At 36.9% G+C, this 22286-nt stretch overlaps 1 protein-coding gene across 11 annotated transcripts in view; it reads right to left on the minus strand.

Annotated features, from left to right (window-relative positions):
* SOX6 (SRY-box transcription factor 6) overlaps positions 1-22286 on the minus strand; it is a 378055-nt gene that overhangs the window by 204289 nt on the left and 151480 nt on the right. For all 11 annotated transcript variants that reach the window (XM_054200766.1, XM_054200763.1, XM_054200768.1 and 8 more), the window contains one exon: positions 15670-15880. In XM_054200766.1, coding sequence (XP_054056741.1) covers positions 15670-15880 — 211 coding nt within the window. The remainder of the gene's footprint in view (positions 1-15669; positions 15881-22286) is intronic.

The raw sequence follows: 22286 nt of genomic DNA on the forward strand, positions 1-22286 counted from the left end.
CTACAGTAGTATGAACCCATATAGGTTGTATCTAAGAATTTTCTAATGTGTGTTTATCTTCTTAGCAAAGCTACTTCACAATTTGTGTTCCATCATTATTTAAGATGTCACTATAGCCTATTCTTCATATTTATTTGGAAATACCTACCCATTTTCCATTTATTTGGAAATACCTCCACATTTTTATGAAGTTCTCCTACCCGTTTTTCAAAACAAAGTCAATAAGAAAAGTTGAAAAATAATTTTATATAATGATAGTAAAATTATAACGCTTTATTATATTCTCATGCCCTGGTGACTGACTCCTCCAGTAGGAAAAATGCTGAGAAGTTTTAATTTCTCAACACACACATATCTGCATTTCTAACAAAGGTAAAGCTTCTAGAGAATGATTTTGAGCTTACCTTGAAGAAGGACTCATGTTAAGGTCTAAATGTCTAATCAAGATAGCAAATTTTAGATATTTTCCATCACATAAAATTATCCCATTCTATTTTAAGACAGTCTTGATTCTAAGAATCTTCAGCAGCACTCATCTAATATCATTATGTACCGCCAAAAATGTTTTTGTTTGCGCTCACATAAAGGGGAAAGAAAAGCACATTGCTTATTAATATCTACTGAATTGTTTAAGAGGATTTTTAAGATACAAGTTAAAAGAATTTCATAATTTCAATTTCTCCTTTTCATTTAATAGTAGACATTCATTAGGACCCACACACTGTAATAAATTATAATAATTTCAAACAAGAATTAAATTACTAGGTACCTAGTGAAAGAGCCATTTTTTCTTAGGTACCCTGTAATCTAACTGTCAGATTTAAAATCTATTCCCAATCAACTCTTCACAACATTCACATTTATTCATCTATGCTAAATTAATAAAAGGTGTGAATAATACTGACAAAATTGATCATTATTGTTCATGTAGATTTAGAAAATTATAAGGTAATCTAAAATATAAAAGGAATTGAGGGAAACTATTACAGTTCTTATAAATAAATTCATCCTTTGCTATATTTTTTTTTAAATCAAGAAAAATCTTCAACAAGAATTTATTTAGATTGACTAGCAAAGCTATTTAATAAATTGCACATTTCAGAATAGAACTGCTTTTTTATTTCACAAACTATTAAAAGTTGATGATTACTCTAATGCAACATGAGAATTCACCCAAAATCCTAAAAAGTAACGCTGAAACAGTGAAAATGCTACCCAGTGTCAGACTGAATAGGAATTTTTTGTAGGTTGAGCCTAGGATATGCTAAGCACCTGCCGTGAGGTCCTGAGTGAGCTCAGGTAACATGGAAGTAAATGGAAACTGAGGTGACTCAGAATCTCTTGGAATCCAGATCTGACTGAGTACAGCAACTCTGAAAGACAGGGCGAGCATCCCTCCCCTTGATCTGTGCACACAGATAGAAAAGGGGACAGCATTCTCCAAGGAATTAAAGGTATTACACAATCATCTTTCCTTGTATACAGACTTATCAGCAAGCAGAAGTAACCACTGGATATTATTACAGCTCTACATAAACCCAAAGACAATGTCTATATTAGACTACCCCATCCTTTGCACATTTGCAGTAATTCCTACCATCTAACCTCGCTGACCCTCTCCCCCCTAACAGGGATCCCTGCAGATAAAGTAAAGCATGTCAACATCTGTTCCCATTCACACCGATTTTAATTTACAAAAAGAGCTTTGCTATTTTCAGAACAGGCTCCAGAGCACAATGACAGATTTAAGGCCTTTAATGGGGTTGCGTTTTGAGTGTGTCAGCGTTTCGTACTCACCAGGACTTGACTCTAAGGGGCTGCACCAAAGGAAGCTCGGGGGGGTTGTGGAGACACGGGAAGGGTGTTCTCCTCATTACCCCGCTATTTACCTATAAACCAGCTCACAAAGTTTTAATGTCCTTAACAAACCTCTGTGTTTGCTGCTTTCACCAGAAATCAGAGATCCAGAGCACTGGTGATACAATTCCTTTTCTATCCATTTCCATTCTGTGCATTCCTTCTGCCACTACACACCTTTCCGAAACCCAGCATGTATTACTGGGGGTACGTTTTCCAAACTGCCTTCTGACAATGTAGCTCTGTTCTTACTCACTTTTGAAACCACTGGTTTTTGTGAAAGTAAAGCTAGGCCAAAGCTCTGCGTGTTTTTTGGGTATTGTTTTGGGGTTTGTTTGCTTTTTTAAACACAGTCCTAGGTCTCTCTTGCTCTACCATATTACTAATTTCGCAATAACTAACCATCATTTTTCTAAAGTTCTTTTAACTGGAATTTATTTATAGACTACCCTTGTAAATCTAAAGCACTTACTCATCCTATTAGAAAGCAGCAGAGCACACGGACTGTGAAGATGACGGTTGTACAAAAACAATTCAGGAAGTTTCAGGGAATTCATAATGACTGAAAATAATTTTTTCCATACCCTCAGGAGGGTTTAGTGGGTTTTTTTAAGATATACAATATGAAGAACAACTTGGAGAAACAATGCACAAGTTGTGTTGTAATCACATAACAGCTAAGACATGAGCAGCTGAGCAGAAGGAAGATGGGCAGTGGAATGCCATACAGCAATCAGCACTGTTGACTAATCAGAATTTGAGACACTAGAAGGTAATAAGGGTATTATAAAGAATGGCTTATTGAAGGAGCAGCTGTTTATGTGTAGCTCACTGTTTAAATGAGTTCCACTAGATTGCCATGGTATGTTTTGGTAAAAATGTTTTACTCAAAAGAAAAAAAAAAAAAAAAAATTGTATCAGGAAGCAAGCACGAGGGAGTAAATATCTGGATATCATGACCACGAGAACACTAATAGAAGCGGTTATCTAGGTACCAGGGACCTCTAAAAAATGCCATAAATTCAGTGGCCCTGGAAGTTACAAAAGAATATTCATTACTTAGGCAAAGCCTAAATGTCATCTTTGTTAGCCTCCACCACTGAGCGTTGTTGCCATGGGCACAAGAGCTGAGGTGGTTATGAAGGGTAATAGACAAAGAGGAAAAAAAACAAGGGAAAGTATAACTAAAAACAACTACAGAGCCATTTTAAGACACTCATATTTGCACCGGCAGCCAATAAACACAATAAATAAATTCAACCCAATTTACAAAACAAGTCAAGTTTAATATTCCTCCACATAAGCAGAATAATAAAATAGTGCTATGATCTCAACTAGGAAAATCCAATTAAACAATGTGAAAAGACCAAAAATAGAAACAATGTTTAAAATTGTACCAGTGAAAGCCACAACTCACCGCAATTCTCAGACAATAATTATGTTGTTCAAATCTCTGTGCCATAGGGTTGTTCAACAGTTTTTTGTTTGCTTGTTTGTTTTCAGAAACCAACTTACAGTTTTGTTTTTAAAAATACCTTTGAACTGCTGGAATCAGGAAGGAGACTGCCCAGTAGCAGTGGAAATTTATCATAATCCATTATTTAAAATACTCGACTTTGGACAGCAAGGACTTGGTAATATTTAAAAGCAGTCAGCAAGCAGTGGAAACTCTGGTATCTTTTGTAACAGTTCACATGTCAAACTGGCAAGGTGCCCACAGTGTACGGCAGAAAAATCTATTTAATGTCTGCCCCACAAGGCGACATGAGGCTTGATTGGCAGAAAGCAGAGAGTGGCTTTTGATCATGTGTCCTAACAAGCAGTTCCAGCTCCTGTCTCTTCGGCTGAACGGCTCCACATTACCTATTCAAACAGAAGTGACAGGCCACTGCACCACTCTTTGGCTCTAGTCTCACGCAGTGGGAGCTATGCTGGAGACAGAGCCACTGATTAAATATATCACTTTTTCAAGACAAGCAGGTTGTCTGAATCAAAGTTGGACAGAATAGACTCAACATTATTAAAAGAGGATATAAAACTGGAGTTGAGTGATGTTAGGCCAGTTTGTACAGCCTCAGGGATTCACAGACTGACAAGGGGAATAAGGAACAGCAGAACTCATAAAGCAGGGTCAGAAATTAGCTGTGACACCTTGGCCATTTTCCCATCACTTCAGGGCCACTGTGTTTCAAATCCTGTAGTCTGGTTTTGGCCTTTTTTTTAATGATTTAGTGTGTGTGGAGGGGGAGGGGGGGACCTAAAAATCATTAACTACCGAAAGTTGCAAATTGCGGTTTCACAATAAAAGAAAAAATATTAGACACATTTTGCCACCAATATACAGTGTTTTCTAATTAGATTGGGGTGGGTTTTTTCCCTTGTATTCTCATCAGCCAAATTATTGTCATCAAATAATTTGTTGATAGAGCACCAGCTACTCTTGCTCTAAGGAATAACTGAAAGCTGGGGAAAATGACTGAGTCGAGATGCTTATTACATTGCCTTGTTAGTTCATTAACGAATTGGTTTGATTTTTGAGGTTATATGTCTGGCCACTGTCTGTTGTGTTATCTGATACACAGACACGGAAAGGCAACAGACGTGATACGTTGTCTAGCCATTATATCACAGAAACAACAGATACACTGAAACTTGGAGGAACCGATGCTCCAACTAATTTTTTGATTACAAGGATAACTGCAGATATAACAAAACCTATTAATGAAGCTGCAAGAACTGCATTTAAACAGCTAAAAATACAAACAGTCCAAAGAGGAAACAGAAACTGAAATAAAGGAAGCTTATTTTGCTTCATGATGCATGTGTGTGCCAGATCTATAAAACGACTTCTGACCGATTCAAAGTTCTGCAAAAATAATGTTAAAATTATGATACAAAATCCTGACAGATTTTTACAGAACTACTCCTGCAGTAATTCCATTGAAATTAACAGAGTCACCTCAGGAATAAACTTGGTTCAATATTTATTTTTCACTACGGCAAGTTCTTCTGACATTTTAACAAACCTCTGCCCGATGTGTTAGTTTTTGTTTCACTGTAAATATTTAAAAGTAATCTGCTCGTTACATATTTAAGATATGATAAGGACCGCTAGGACCTACACTGAGAACCAGAGCTGTTTTAAACATTGAAAATGCTGGCAAATTTGAGTAGATAGAGCCGAACCCTGTCCTCATGCCTTAACACACACAGCACAGCCATAAATGCAAACAGAATTCAGTCTTCAGGTGGTGTTAGACTAACAAGAAATTCAGGACAGAGCTCTCAATGTTTCTGGTGCCACTGCAGGCGCTCTAGACTGTCGTGTTCAGCGTTCCTCCAGATGGGTGAGAGAGCCTGCTTGCCTCAACATTTTCAAACAAATAAAAGACAGAAGAGTATTCAAGATGGGTTTTTTAGGTTCAGTGAAGATCGTGATTTACCGTAGAAGGTGATGTCGCATCAGGTTCTTTAAGAAATGTGAGCAGGCAGCAGTGCATTATAGCTTCATGTTGAAATACGGCAAATAGTTATGTAAAGCATTAAGTAAAACAGTTAACAAAAAGGAAGATGAAAATAAACAGGCATTCATATGGAGGGCACTGTGCCCAGGAACTCTGGGCACCTATGTAAGTAAAGCTAAAAATATATTATGATTAATAAAAGAAAACAGCTATTAGATACATTCCAAAACGCTAGGCTGTAGAACAAGACATTTTGGCACGGCTTTCCTGATTGGCAGCCCATGTTAAAGACCGACCCAAGACTGCAGCAGAATGGGTGCTGCTACTCAAGACGCAGCAACGCTAACAGGAGCTATCTGCAGATGTTTACACAGTACTTGCTCTCACGACTATATTTAACAAGGGCTATTGCCCTGTTTTTTCATGAACATCACAACCTGAACTCTACAGAAACACCACCACTTCTTTATGTTATTAAGTAATACAGAATAGGGAGGATTTTGACACATTAACAACTATTAACTCTTGCTTCATTTTGGAGATCAACATGCCAATGAGCAAATAAGGAAGAAGCAAATGGGAATTAGAAGGATTCATCACAATCCAAAATACACTTACGAAACACAGAAACATGTAGTTCACAACAATGAATTACATTTTGTTCCTGGCTTTCACTTTACACTCATCAGCTATGCACTGGGAAGCGGGAGCACACACACAGGGCTAAAACTTGAATTATAGACATGAATAGGATTCAGAGAGGGCTTGAGCATACATGACAAAAGCTTGAGCATTCATGATAAAGCTCTTCTTGGCTTTAAAGGTGCCAGATCAGTCCTACAGTGGAGAACTAGAGGCCTAGAATAAACCATATTTGAGACCACACCTGGAGTGTGGTGTCCAGTTCTGAGCTACCCAGTACAAGAAAGACATGGGCACGCTGTCCAGCAATGGGCCACCAGACAACCAACTGATTGGAGCATCTCTCATATGAAGCGGGGCTGACAGAGCCATGAGTGTGTAGCTTGGAAAAGAGCAGGCTCCAAGGGATAATATATAAATACCTGATGGCTGGAGTAAAGAAGACTGACTCTCTCTCAGTGACGCCCACTCTCTCAGTGACCACTCTCTTCTCAGTGATGCCCACTGACAGGCCCAGAAGCAAAGGGCACAAATGGAAATACAGGAAATTCCCTTGAAACGTAAGAAAGAACTTTCTTATTATAAGGATGACAAAACACTGAACCGGTTGTGGAGTTTCCATCCTTGGAGATACTCAAAAACTGATAGGACACGGCCCTGAGCAGCCTGTTCCAGGTGATCCTGTTCCGAGTGGGACAGCTGGGCCAGACAGTCCCAAGTGGTGCTTTCCCATCTCAGTCACTGTGCGATTCTCCAGCTCTTTGAAACAGACCGCAAACTGCGCGCAGGAGAAGGTGCATATATTGTCACCGAAATAAACGCAGTCAGGCTCTTTCATGTATGGGCTGATACATTTGAAAGAAGAAAGCTGCTTTTAATGATGACATCCTAAATTTTATGTTGCTGTACTGAGCAGTTCTTTGTAAAAAGGATAAATTCAAAATCCTGTTTCCTCCCTCACATTATAAAACACTCTAGAAGATTTCCAAATTTTTTAAGCTCAAGTTCTTCCCATTACAAACTTCAGGAAAAACAAAAATGTATAAAAAACACTTAAATAAAGTAGTATTTTAAATGAAAAAAAAACCTAACTACTCTTTTTTTTCCTAATTCTTACTTGTATTTAGCAATACACAAAAGTGACACTGACATTGAATGGATTTAGTCTCCTTAACATAAAATTTGTTTGGGGTTAATTAGCACGGCTGAAGACTAATCTTAATAATTGTTTGTTGTTTCCACTGGAGGCAGGTTTCCCTCACGAAAGAAGTGGCATCTTGGAGTTTCAGACTAAAACACAGAGGTGAGAGGAGCTGCTCTCTCTGTTGGATGAACCAGACAGCCTGAGCGTGTAGCTGCCTCGTGCAGCCAGGCAGCGAATGCCTCTGTCTCTCTTGTGGCAACCAAATAAAGTTGTCAAAATTATTTTTAAGTAATGATAAGGTATCTAAACCAAATACTGTATAGAGAAATAAGGAATATATCAGCATTTAAAATGTATATGCTGCTGAGCATTTTTACTGTCATTTCTTTAAGAAAAGCAGATCTAATTAGCTGTATCTCTAAAGTGCGTACCAAGCATTTTTATTATGTATTATAACATTTTGCTTAGAGTTGACATTTTTATTCTGACAAGCACTGTCTGGAGAGCTCTCAATAAATAATACATTTACAATTTTCAGTAAATAAGCACTGGACACAAATCGTTATCCTTACTTACAGCTGCCCCTCTCTAATAGTGCTTTTACAAGTAAGGTGACTATTCAGTCTAATGCAATACTCCCAGTGCTGGAAAGATATTTTCATTCATTACCCCAGTCACAAGCACTTAAAGCACTTTTAGGCCCTGTTGCAAAACAGCAGGAATGGCAAAGCAAATTAGACCAACTAAAACTAAAGTTCATCACCAAAGAAATCTGAGTTCGTTCACCCTACAGGACTTGGAAAATACAACGGCATACAAGATCAGCCACATGCGAGCCCTCTCTTTCCCTCATGTTTTTATATTTACATTAGTAATTTTAGGAAGGAAAGGATTGCAGCCTAGTCCCTACTCTTTACCCGATGACTACAACATGTATTTCAATTCCCATTTTAAAGCATGATCTGATCGTAACGCTGTTTGTGTCACAGTACATCAGAAACCAATGAAGTATGAATTTATTTTTCTGCTGCCAAGATCACGCAACTGAAGCAACTCTCCATATTTTGACATCTATTTGCTCACTTACATGCTTCACCACAGAGCCCAATGTCAGTTGTACCCGTTCATACTGAACTTGAGTTTCTTACCGCCCTAAGGAAAAAGCTGGCTTTTTAGATACACTTTTTTAATGCTTTTGTAATACTAATAACATAAAAATAGTGTAAAGATAGCAGATCTTATGTCTAAAAAGGAGACAAAAATGTAGAGGAGCATTAGTGCAGAAAATTATATAAAAGCATGGAGACAATTTATTACCCGGTAAAAATTAAATTAAATTAAATTGTATCCAGCAGTGGACAATGTCAGAATTGAGGGGTATTGTGGGATTAAAGAAAAAGATGAGATGACCCCTGAAGGTAAGACATTGGAAAACACAGTCACTGGGGAGGAACTGGTTGGAATGGTCAGTAGATGCTGGCGTTGAGAAGATCTCAGTCTGTTTCAGTTTAATCCATCCCTGTCTACGGCTCAAGTTCAGAGACAATGAGGAAAGGCTGAAAGCCCATTTGTTCTAATGAAAAGGATTGTACCCATCTCAAATATCCAGGATGAATAAAGACATTTCCTCAATGTAATGTGAGCATCTCAAAATGGTGAAAGTAAACATCTACCCAAAAATAGTTATCATAACTAGAAGGGATGTCCCAATCTTCAGAAGTGAGACCTGAATTTCAGACTCAAGCTATGATCAACAAAAACATTTTGTAGAGGTGCAGAGGTACAAAGCTTCAACAAGAAAACAACCTGCATTGGGAAACCAAACCTCCATAAAAGTAGAAGCTCCATAAAATGCCATAGATCCTGCATCTAGGTAATCACCTGATAGTAACCAAGGTATATTTTCACCTGACAGGTCCTCATGTTGCTATTTTCGTTCAACTACTGCCAGACCCCATTATGAAAAATGCTACCATCACACTCGCCACATTTTATTGATAATCCTGAATTCGATCTAAGAGCTGAAGGGACACGAAAACCCTTTAGTAAAAAAGACAGTCTCCATAATCTATTGATTTATTCATATAGATCTTATTCTTCATGATATCTATGTAAAAGCCTGTACTTTTCCCCATTTCTGTGCCATGAACAAATTTCAGACAAAGAAAACTGAAGGGAAAGTTTCTAATGTCACGTGAGACATACTGAAAAATGCCGAAGAATTACTATACTATAATCCACACAGAACCTGTGAGTAATGACTAGATGCTCAAATGCTACAACACTGGGCAAGATTGTAGTGTAGACAGGCAGATAATAAATGCAAAGGTAAGGTGGAAAGATGACAACATGTGCCAGATTCTTAAACAATAATTGTGAGATAGCATTTAATCACAAAACAGTCCTCTGAAAGTCTTAAAAGACATAAGACAGGAAATAATAAAAAACGCATAAATTCTCATATATCTAGAAGGATAAATAAAAACATGAGACAAAATATTAATGACCAGATACAGTATGGTTACACAGGCTGGGTCTGCCTTTGCAAAAAAAAAAAAAAAAAAAAATTACCTAAACATGTGTTGTGTTCTAAATGTTGTTTAAAACAACTCCACTAAAGTTATTTCTGCCTCCAACAGGAATGAATTTTTGATAGAAAAATCAAACACATCAGAAAGAAAGAAACTAGGCTGCATCTTCTTTTAGTTACCAGGAAAATAACCCTAGAAACCACTTTCTTTGTGGTAATCTTCCTAAGAAGCCCTAAATTACTTCATTTAACGCATTAAGACATAGGAATTCACTGTACACTTCAAAAATAAAATTCTTAGAAATTTTATGATCTATAAAACTTCTCTAGTAGAAGAACATCTTTTTCTAAAACAGCAACATAAATTGCAAGAAAAAAGAGTGACCAATGTGATTTTACCAAGATCATTGGATTAAAAAAAAAGAGACAGTGAGTTGCATTTAAATGTATGGTAAAGAGAGAAGTAATTCAAGAAAACAGCAGTTTAGGAAAATGTGCCTCAAATCTGTCCTCGAACTTGATCTAACTCATCTGTTTATTGTGTGGACTTTTAGGCTTTTGTGTTTTTACTTTGGAAGCATGTTTGGAGCTTAGCAGAAAAATTCCTCAGCCTCGCTGCTACCATATACGGCTTCTAACAAAAAGCAAGTAAAAGATATGTATGAAATTAACTATATACATAACTGATTCTGAATTTGCTTACCAAAAAAGATTTTTAAGAAGAAAAGGGAAACACGATGAGGGTGGTACCTAGCAGATGTGGCAAGGTTTTTCAAAGACGGTGAAAGGATTTTGAAGAAGGTGGGTTTTTTCACATGCGAAGGGCTGGTTTCTAGCTGACAGGAACCTCAGTTAACATTTATGAATTCCATAGGTATCACAAAAAATAGAACAGTAGTATTAATTCATTTCTAACAATGAGTTTGGATAATCCTAATACCAAATCCCGTAACATTTTTAAAGCCTTGAACAGAAGAAAATATCTGTAGCCATCAAGAAAACTGAAAAATAAAGAACAGGGCTCTATAAATGCCAGGTGTATTAGGACAACCAGGGGTCATGCCTTCATCAGTGGAAAGTGTGAGTATAGAGCACACCACAAGGCATGTAACTTTAATTAAATCTCAGTAAAACTTCTGAAAAATATTCAAAAATATTAATTGACCACAGATGGTCAGTAGTTCAATTCTAGACCTGATCCCAAAAAAACTCCTGACATATGATGTCCTCAAAGGTTGTGCTTAAAACTATACCAGAAAACAAGTGTCTATGTCTGAACTCTGTCTGTTCTCAGCTGTGGCAGGCTTAAAACAAAGAATACAAAACTGAAACTCTCCATTCTTTTAATACGATACAGCACACACAGATTCCACTAAAAAAAAAAAAAAAAAAGAACCCAAACAAACAATAACAAAAAACCCCAACAAAAAAACCCAGCAACAAAAAACCTTGCATAAAACTACAATCGCAATGGTTTACCAGTGTCCAGTTATAAAACACAGTAGGTGAAAGCTTAAGTTTCTTTATTTCCCAGTGAAGTCAACAGGAAATACGTACATATTTGTGTGTGCAATACTGTCCTTGCTGGCATGACAGAAAATTTTATAGAGGAACCGTTAATCTATTTTAAGTTAATATAAAAGAAAGCCTTCAATTATTATTAACTAATGAAGCTGGAAGAAAAAAAAATAGCTAAACACAAAATCAGAAAAACCACCAGTACCGAGTAGCGTAGTAAGATTTTCCCTATTGCCTATAAAATGAATAATACATGTGGATCTTTAATTTTTAATTTAGATATCTTTAGACATATTATATATCACTATGAGTTACATATATCCACCCATAGAGAGAGAGTACAAACAGGTGCACATGACAGAGAATAGATGGAAATTTATGAATATACTACTCTTTATATAGATGTTCATTATTCCAACACGCATACATAAAAATCTTTGATCTCTGAATGTTCAACTATGGTCTTCAAGGAGGAAACAAGAATGGGAAGCAGTTTATAAAAAGCTTGTGCTAGAATTCTGAACTGCGCTTGGTTGAAAAATGATACTGTATACATCGCTCAGAATCAAGGTCAAAAGTGAATTAGGAATCCAGGCCCTGAGTAATGAGGGCTTAGCACTTAGCAGAAATGACATGCCCAGTTTCCAGCTCAGAAGTGCCAGCTGACCTGCCAACCTAGCATTCCAGATCTGAAAGGGGGAAATCTGCTCTCCTAGCTACAGACAAGATGTGTACTACTAATTATTGCTCATAGAGGCTTATGATGAAGTACAGTAGCATAGTTGTCTGGAAGCCAATTCTCAGCCTAGAATTCGGGCAGCCCGGGAGATGTAAATCTGTCTCACAAAAGTAATATAAGCAATATTCTGAAAGACAGTCTTTTACTGAAGGGGAATAGAAAGGAAAAGAGCAGTCCGACCATACTATCAAACATAAACTCTTCATTTGAGCTGTAAAGATATTTAATACTTGATTGTACTACAGGATACTTCCAAAGAAAAAAAGTAGAACAATCCTTCTGTTCATACAAAACCTAAGAAGATGAATATATTGAAGTTATCCAAGAGGCCCTAGAGTCTAGTGTTGTTGATTAAATTAGACACCTGTTCATTTCTGACCTCTTCTGTCTTATGAGAACACATGTCAGCAAAGTCTTTACATACTCAAATTAACTCTAAATATTTGTAGCATTCTTTTTTTTTTTTCTCCCCACAGTAAACAATTTTCTCATCAATTTTCTCATTTCCAAATCATTAGAAATTATGACACAGGAATGCCTTAATGTACAAAGTATGCAAATGCTGGACCATGAAGTCAAAAATGTTGTTTATCCTGTGATGTTGCTAATCTTTGTTCAAACTACAAAAAATGCTAAAAACCTATCTAAGGTATATTCAGTGCTACATGAGGCGCTCATGTTCCCAGTATTATACACAAGACATGACACTGGCTGAAGCACTATTATTAAAGAGAGATTAAAACAGCTGTACATTATGCTGAAGCACTCACTCTTTCCTTTACAAACAGACGGTCCTGGATTACAAGCAGCACTTGACCATTTAAATCACTACAACAACCAGATTTAACCAGCTGGGCCATATTCTCTTAGGCAATGCCTGTTGACCTCCTCAGTCACAGCTGCTCAGATGAAATTCTCATTAGACAACTTATTTTCAGAAGCCAAAGGACTCTGATTAAATACATCTATTTAGACACGATAAAGTCTTACAGTATATATTTCTTTTCCAATGTTATGAGGTACAACAGAGACCACAACCAGGAGATATAACTATAACAGACACTTGACATCTGAAGGCATACCACAAAATGTTTCAGCAGTTGACATCAGCAACTCCTATTACTCAAATTCAGACCCTATAGATGGACCAGAAAGCTACTGTAATAACATTAAAAAAGACTTGTTGCTGTACTCGCATGGGGGTTAGAGCAGATGACTGGAATTCTTGAGTTCTTTATTCCACTTCTAACTCTACAATTAACTTGACATATGACCGTATGTTAGCCCAATTCCCACAGCTACATTGACGGTCATGGAGCTCCTCCCTATAAAAGATGCTAACACATACTATTAATTTATTCAAGGGAATGATGCAAGAGTTCAAGCCCCACAGATTTTACACAGTAGTATACAGTAGAAATACATGTCTTTTCCCCATTCCATTCATTAAAGCAATTATATAAGATGGCAAAACCTTTTCATAATCTCAGACCTCATTTCTCCAACTGACTCTGCACTGAGTCAGTCGCAGCACCCACAGTCACCACAAAGATCACTCTTAAAATAGCAATTATTTTTAAAATGTTATTATATTCCAATCAAACAAGTGTGGAGAGTTTCCTTCTTTTTAATTCAGAGAAACCTCTGAATACTGAAATAGGTATTCAAATCTGTCATAAGAGTTTTGGTATTCCTAGTCTACACAGAAGTTTAAAACCATTGAACCTCCTAACTGTAACATCCTGAAGAACTTCCAGTCTTTCTATTAATGATTTTTCCATGTTAGTTTATATGGTACCAGTCAGATGTCCATTAATTGTTTTCTCTAAAAGGGAAATGACCTTTTTTTCTACAGAAAATGGTGGATGAATTGGAAAGAACTTAACACAAAGATACTGTCAACTACCTTTGAACTTACAAGCAGACTTTAGAATAGTTTTCCAGTATAATGTGATCCATAAAAGGCAAGATTATTTTACAGATCAGAAATGACCTTTATTTCACAGCTGGTGAGAACATACAGCATGGAAGGCTCAGACTCAGTGAGAGGCATCTCTCTGCTATGCACATACCTCTCTTAAATCAACTAGCGTATACTAATACAGAGGAAGTGCAGAACTTTCTACAGAATTCATACAAAAATAAGCTATGAAAAGCTTCAGTCCCTACAGTAAGATACTATGTTTAAATTTTTTGATGCACATTTTTATTAGCACACCATTCAGTATACTCCTGGAAAAGTCTTAGCTGTGGTGTCACTATAATCAACAGCAACTTGTATACTCCCGCAGCAAAGCATGAGCCAAGACCTTTGATTAGCATGGAGTGTCGAACGACTGTTACTGACTGTAAAAAACAACTGTGCCAAAGTAACATTTAAAATAGTTTTCGTAGTCTAACCACCAAATCTAAGAAAGCAATTTTTAAAAGAGTGATCTTTACAGCTGAAAACAGACAGATGGTAGTAAAGAATCTGGGACATTCTCTCTTTAGAGATGTTTCACCAGCTTCAGAAAGGACACCTATAGAACACATTTATCTATGTGCTGGCATTTAACAATTATGCCAAGAAATTTGAAAGCCTACTTCCATCCCTACATGAATTTATCCCATATTTAAACATATTATTGTATCAGCATCAATTTTAATTGAAATCTACATTGCCTACCTGAGCCAAGGGATACTAAAATGCACTGTTTGAAGTGCACTGTGACCATACCATGAAATTGAGGAGGTAAATTATTCTGAACTCATTAATTTCAAAGAAAAAAGGGATCACAAAGTTCTAGTGCCTGGTAGTTGCAAATATTCTTCCTGGGTTATTTTTAATGCCACAAAACAACACTGAACTACACAAACAACTAACAGAATGCACACAGATGTCTCCACAACTGTTTATCTATTTCAGAACCCCCTGTTCTCACATCTTCCCTGGTTCAAACTCAGGTATGAGCTCACAGACTAGAAGACGTTGCAGAAGCAATCAAGACTTCATTCTACTTGACATGGGGAGAGATTTTCATAGTGGACCCTGATCATGTGCACACATAGCCTAATGAACTCACTCTCCAATTCTATTTAGTTCCTATCAAGGCCAAAATCTTACCAAAGTTGATGAAAATATCTGAATAAGGACTGAGTACATAAACTGCCTTACAGCTCCAAGATTTGTCCTCATTTTTATCTCTCTCTTTTAACACTTGTAACAATATCTGAGCAGACTGTAAAAAAAAAAATGTATTTCTTCAGCTGCAGTTCTAGATATATAGGTCAGAACTAGGTACTCTTTACACTTAAAACTGTTTCCCGTTCTCCTAGCCACAGATGCTGGGTCATTAAGGTGATGAAGGATGAGAATTTCTAAGGCAAAACAAACCAGTTCATGTTTTATTCATTCCTATTGTTTAAAATAAACATTTATCTTTTAAAAGAAAAAGAACAAATACCACTGAACAATATCCCTCACAGCTCTACAACCAGTTAAGAATTCATCATAACCTTTCAAGCAGGAGTTGAGCTTTCACCTAAACAGACATTCTTGCTTTGACTCACAGACAACCAACGCAATTTAGAAAGTTTTAAAAAACTGGCATATTTGTCTAAAATGCCTAATGGATCTCAAACTACCATTGCCATGGTAACCTGTGAATAACTTTATCCTAGCCTTTGCCAATTATGCAATTTTCTGGCTCTTGATACCCAACACATTCTTTATGCCATAAAAATTGTAGGGTTTGGGGGTGGGGAAACTGTATCGCTCTTGACCAACACATACCCTCTTGCTCAGTCCTGGTCATTTCTTCTAGTTTCTTCTGCTTCAGTGTGTCCACCACATCTGCAAGGCTTCCTTTGCGGCGTTCTGGCGTTCCAAAATTAACACTGGTCATTAGCTCACTGCGGTCACGACCTCCTTCGTCGGGCTTGTTTGGTGAGGTAGAGGTATTTCGGAAGGAATATAGGGAACATAACTTATTACTCTCTGACTCCTGCAAAGAAACAATACAGTGTGAAAACATAGGCTATTCTCTTACCTCAGAAGGATCGCAAACACATAAAAGTTGAAAGCATTATTTATTAGTCTGTAATTCTAACAAGCCCACGTGTATCCTCCAGTTTCTAAAATGAGCATTATCATTTGAATTTCTCAGTTTCAGTGCTTGATAGGGGCTCCTTTTTCTTTAAAGTCAGTCCTCTCCATGTTTCTAACGATCATACCTCATGCCTGAGATAGTCCTCATCAAGGATTTTCCTTGTCAAAAACAAAACACTCCAACACTTTTTTCAACTGAGTGTTAAACTTTTACAGTTTTTTTAGTTGCTTAAGTAAGGGCAATACATGTAGCACTGAGAGAAAATATACAGGAAAGGACAAATTACTGATAGATAGATCCTCAGCTAACGGAAAACAACGTAACCCTAAAACTAGAAAAAGAGCTAGGCCAATAATGACTGAGGAGCAAGGAATCTACTTCACAGTTAAACAAAGGTTATGGTATTTGTCTACCCATGCTTATTCACTGCTCTTTAAGTTAAACCCTTTTCTTAAAGAATGGAGATCATAATGCTTCTAATATACAAAAGGCAATGTTACTTTCCAGGGTAATATAGACAAGAACAAGCAAGGAAATGATCTTGTGGCAGAGTAAGTCGTGCATGCTGAAACATAGGTATTGAGACTGCATGTATCAGAGGTGGTGTTATATAGTCAAAAACATAGAAAGATAAATAAAAAGGGTTTATCTCCTTGTCCATATATAACACATAGTATTTGAGCAATAAGCTAAAAAAAATATAAATAAAAAAGGGCATCATACTAGCAACAAGTAATGTAATTTCTCCTCAGTTTCATGATATCACCCAACAGTAAAGCCTTTCAGGAACTTCTCTGGCTCTGGCTCAGACTCCTCGTTCTCCCAACCATAGATGCAACATTGACTGCATTTCTGCTTTCACTTCAGCTAAAAAGAGCACAAATTCTTCAATTTGTCCTCAAAAACTCAACCATGGGAGTTTCTTGCACACTTCTCTCTCCAAAATCATTATTCTATTTTAATTTTTAATAATATCAGGCTAGGAGTACTAAAAATTGAGGGTAAAAAATATTGAGGGTTTTTTTGTTTATGGTATGCCTAGAAATGTCAGTGCATATATTCGATGCCATAAAACAGATTTTCTTTAAAATTAAAGAGTAATAATACTAGTGGCAATATATTTAAAAATTAAGAGATTAATTATTATTTCTATCAAAAGTCATTCTCCCAATGCATAGTATTCCCCACGAACAATAATTCCTACTACTCTGTGAGCTGAAAATACCCATCTACAGAGTATTGAAGAAACCTGTGCTGGGAAATGTCCCAAGTGAAATGAGGTCTGAAGAAAGATGGACTAGAAAACATTAAACACCAGCAACAACACCAGTCATAAATCTTTGCTTTAGTCTTGAACGGATTAAGTAGCTGTGCAATGCAACAGAAGAAGCAGCACTAACAATGAGCAAGTATGGTAACTGTGGGCTGTGGACTGCAGAGAAGGTGGTGGTGACAAATCATTATCAAGCCCAGCAGTATATGATCAGCAAAACACTATTATTGCCATTGGAGAAGGAGGCAGCATTTGCCAGTGATGTTGAAAATGTATTTATTCACTAAGACAGGAATGTGGAAGAAGATGCTATCGCATCCCAGCAGTAGCAGCATCCCTGTCAACACAGTATGAGTGACAGAGGTTTTGTAAGCACACACGGAAAGAGAGGTGCCGTGGAACAAAAAAATTTACCTTCATTTTTTCATTTATCAACGTTAAAGAATTTTCATTTCAATCCAGTTGTATTCATTAAAGAATCAAACATCACAAACAATAATAGCTTAGGCAGACCAAGTACAGAGCTGAATGTATTCAGATGCCTTGAGCAAAGGAAGCCTTTCTTATCTTCAGTTGTTTCTGAAAACTACTTTGCAATTTTCTTAGAAACTTGGTCTAAGTTACAATGGAGATGAAAAAAGCATCTCCTAATATTTTTCAATTTAAAACTTGAATTTCTATAATGCATTTCCTCAATGAAGAATTAATACTATATAACATGGCATTTTCACCTTTGAAGACTAGGGTATGAGCAACTTAGGAATTTTAAATTCATTTTAAAGCAACGTCCTCTTCCAGTCCATGAAGCATATCCATCAACATTATTCAGCGTTTTTCATGCTCTCAGCAAGGAACACTAAATCTGTTGTTAGGCCGGAAACAAGAAGGCTAATCTGTGGGGCAAGTAGAAATGACTGAATGTTCTTCCTCCTGATAACCTATCCTCTCCCTCGTCTGGATGCATGCAAGGTCCAGCACAATGCTCCTTCGCTGTCAATGAAAGACTCTCCAAGTCCTGCCTCCGTTAGGCAGCACATTCACGCTTATTTTTCTTGCCCAAAAGACTGCAAATATCCATAATGAATATAAGACAAGTTTAAACTCCATGCAAATGATGTATGTTTATGGAATGGAGGCAGAATGAGAGCCTCTGAAGAATGAGGAACTGTCTAACTAATAGAGTATTTTATATTGTCAGTTTTGTGGGTAATTAAAATGTAGAATAAAAATAAAAGAATAAAAGGTATCCCTAATATTTTTGGTTCTGTTTGGCCCTCCCTACACCTGTTGTATTGGGGTCACTAAATGACTACAACAGTTGAAATGTATTATCTGAATTGGCACTCTAAGAAACCCAGCAAGGACGACTTTCTGAGCTCCACCTTTTTCTGAAATCAGAAATGGTTTAAAAGAGTGGCTGAGGATTCAGCAGGGTAACTGCACAAACTGAAAGGCATTCAAGGGATTAAATGGGCAAATGGAAAAACTGTAGACCAGTCCAGTGTAAATACCTTATCTAATAATAGCAGAACTCAGCTAGAAAAATCTAAATCAGCTGCACGTACAATTATCTACAAGAAACAAAAGCAATTCCCATGCATTCTACGATTCTAGATAAATTTGTGAATAATCTACAAATAAAACGTAGCTAAAATGAAACACTGAAAAGGCTTCAGAAGGAATTTCATAGCTACACAATCAGAATAGATATTTTTACTCCTATGTATGTACTGTTGACAGCTTTCTTTTTTATTCCAACCATATGAACAGGTTATATTGACCTCACATTCATGCCAAACTAGACAGATCATAAACCAATGGGACAAGGGAAGCTTTTCTGTTATATTTTCTCTAGAAAGGTGACTTAACTGTATTTGAAGGGAAATTGCTACTGCAGCGTTCAGTTTGTTGAAAAGAAAATAAAGGTTGCACCAAATTTATGAAGGATTTTAATTTGCTTGGTGGAGCTTACAATCATTTGTGGACCAATGCATGTCACATTTACGTCCCAGCACCTCACCCACTGCATGACCAAAAGTGCAACTATCACATACATCAAATGTAGGCCTGGCTATCAAAAATTAATTTGCATTGATGTTCACAAGCAGTATGCATATACCCTTCTAATGTAACGGCAATACATCCTTATGGCCCAGGTGCCCTCTGAAAAGAGACTAGCGGATCACGTGTGTTGTCTGGGAGAAGAGGTATATCATCTCCAAAAGTTGTTTGTTGGTCCTCTTGCTCCAATGCATAAGCTACTCTCACTAGAAAACCTGAAGTCCAGAATGGACAGAATGGAGCCACCATTTCTTATCATAGAACAAGAAAATAAATTAATGGTTAGGAAAGCAGAACCTGGTTCTTTTGAATAATGAAATAACGAAAGAGAGCCTATCCTTGAGAAGCTTTATGAAGCCACCTTTTACAGAATGAGGAAGCTCCAGTTTGTTTGACCTTAAGAGAGGAAAGAAAGGATGATCTGAAAAGTATTTTTCATGCTCTTTACAAGCACATGGAAGAAGAGATAAAGACAAGTAAAGTGACTAGCCAAGATCAACTCAAATGTTTTCATTTTTCAAAATCTAGCTGCGCAATCCATCAGCATTGATGAAAATTCTTTATGCAAATCAACTTTTCTCAACATAACTGATAATACTTAAGAAGAAAATGGGCAAGAAGATATGACTCTCATGAATGCCCACTTAATGTATTTGGACACAATCTGGTGCCCAAATTCATCCAATAGCTACATAATGCACTAGACAACTGATACATCTCTGAATTCTCAGATCTAAAATTCGTGTATTTCTGTAAAATGGCATCTTAAGCCTAAACTTGAAATAATATCTTCAACACATGACGGTCCCTTTGAAAGGTGCATTTTTCAAGGTGTGCTATCCTTACTGATTTCAGTGATCACTAGGGCAAAAAAGGAAAATATCTTACAATAAGATAAACAGCAAACATTTAGTCTATGGACAAAAGATTTAACACAGAGCACGCTTCTTCATCCAACACTGGTGAAATTCAGTCACAGTAAAACCCTACACATTTCTAATCTTGACTATATTAGGATTAATTCAATTTGCAGTCCAGAAATAGAACAATATTGACATATTAATAAAGCGTCAGTATCAAAATATTATGTCCTTCTGAAGCATATTTTACTTCCAATAAGAACAGAGTCCTTATAAAAGAAGAAATTTAAGGAAAAGCTATGTTTGTAAAATTTTTAATTTGGTCCTAACGGAAAGTGTTAGGTAAAAGTATTGCTTACTACAGATGACATAGCAAAGCGGGTTTCTTCTCAGTTTCATCCAAAGTGACATCTGGTGCAGATTGCTCAGGATCCCACCATACCTTTGCTAGACTTATAAAACTATCTTCCCACTCACATGCTAATACAGGATAATTGTAGAACAATCATTTATGCCCGTACCAGAATCCCACAAGGATATTGGAGAGGGATTTCTGCCCACCACAATGGTGGCATTTCCAGACTAGCCCTTAATAATTGGCAAACAGCTTATTACACAAAATTTGGCATAAATCTGACTGCTTAAGGAACAACATGTACGAAAATCTTATTGCCCAGCAGTTGAAGACAGAAACTCAGTCTGGATCACTATTCCAGCTGCTTACTATACAGCAGGAACAAAATACAGTCTATTTTTTAAATGCTGGGTTTTAATAAAGGTAAATAAAGGGCATTTTTCCTGTATGCTTTTCCTTGCCAGCCTTTACACAGACAAAATTTTATTACAGTTCACTCTACCCACTGTCCTTATTGTTTTGACAAAATGTCCCGATTATAACAGATTAAATACCTATATATAACCATTAAAATTTAAGGATTAGGTTTCAAAGTGGAAAAAATGGAGAAAAATAAATAAATGCACAAAAGACAGACAACCAGAAAAATAGCAAGGCATGAATACTAAAATACTATGCCTGGCTCACTCAGGGATAGGTAGCCCATGCATGAAATCACACTCTTACTTACCCCTAGAACATCTACCTACCCCCCTACTAACATGTCAATGAGAAAACAAGATTAAGATTTCCAGTGCAATATGGTAAAAGCTCTCCTAGGTCTATCTTTGGCCTTTTTCATGTTAGAGGGGCCGCCAGTCCCAAGTTTGCTGTGAATATATGTGGTCCAACAACAGTGCCCTTAGTCCCATCAGCTTTCCAGGCTGCCTGGTGTAAACAATGAGTGGCCTGTTGGCCATTCCTTTTAGAGTCACTGTGAATGGCTCAAGTATAGTTTTGCTAACGGCAGAAACAATTCTGAATAATTACAAACCAAGGTTTGGTATAAATAAAGAGGGGAACTCTTTGTGACTACATACATGGTGTTTTCTTCACACTCCATCGCAATTCCTTTAAAACTATTACATTAAGACAATATGTATAGATATTTCAGCATGCCTCTGACTCTGAGAAATTTACTTTTTAGCATGTACATTCACTACATTTTCCAAGTTACATTGGTAAAATTCTTCAAAAAGAGAGCTGCTTAGTATCTGTACAAAGAAGGAAAATCCTTATACATTCTTACAAGTTTCTGTTGAAAAGGATTGAACAAACAACCATAATTTTCTTGTTAGTGTAAAAAATGTATTTTCTTGTGTATTTAGATTCTACAGTTTAAGTAGTTCCCATCAGTGGTCCCACTGGTTTTAACAGGATAAATGAGGGAGTACTGCTCTAAGTGATGTAAATAAGGGTATTGAAAGTTGACCCAGTATTTTTCATCTGAGGAAGCAAATGTTTACAGCAATATCTGCAAATTGAATCATGAGCCAACTTGTGTCAATTTTTATGAAGCCCTTTCACTTCCAAAATAGAGCAAACGCACACAAAGTGACAGCTCTATCGGCGAAAGATTGTAGGCTAAAAACAAGATTCAATATTCTTCCTCATTCCTCTTCATGGCCAGAGCACAAAATCCAGGGGCTGAGAAGCAACATCTCAGTCTGGGGACTCCACAACCATGAGTGGAGATCTGGCTTGGGACAGACC

The sequence above is a fragment of the Rissa tridactyla genome, chromosome 4, assembly GCF_028500815.1.
Source record: "Rissa tridactyla isolate bRisTri1 chromosome 4, bRisTri1.patW.cur.20221130, whole genome shotgun sequence".
Taxonomy (NCBI): domain Eukaryota; kingdom Metazoa; phylum Chordata; class Aves; order Charadriiformes; family Laridae; genus Rissa; species Rissa tridactyla.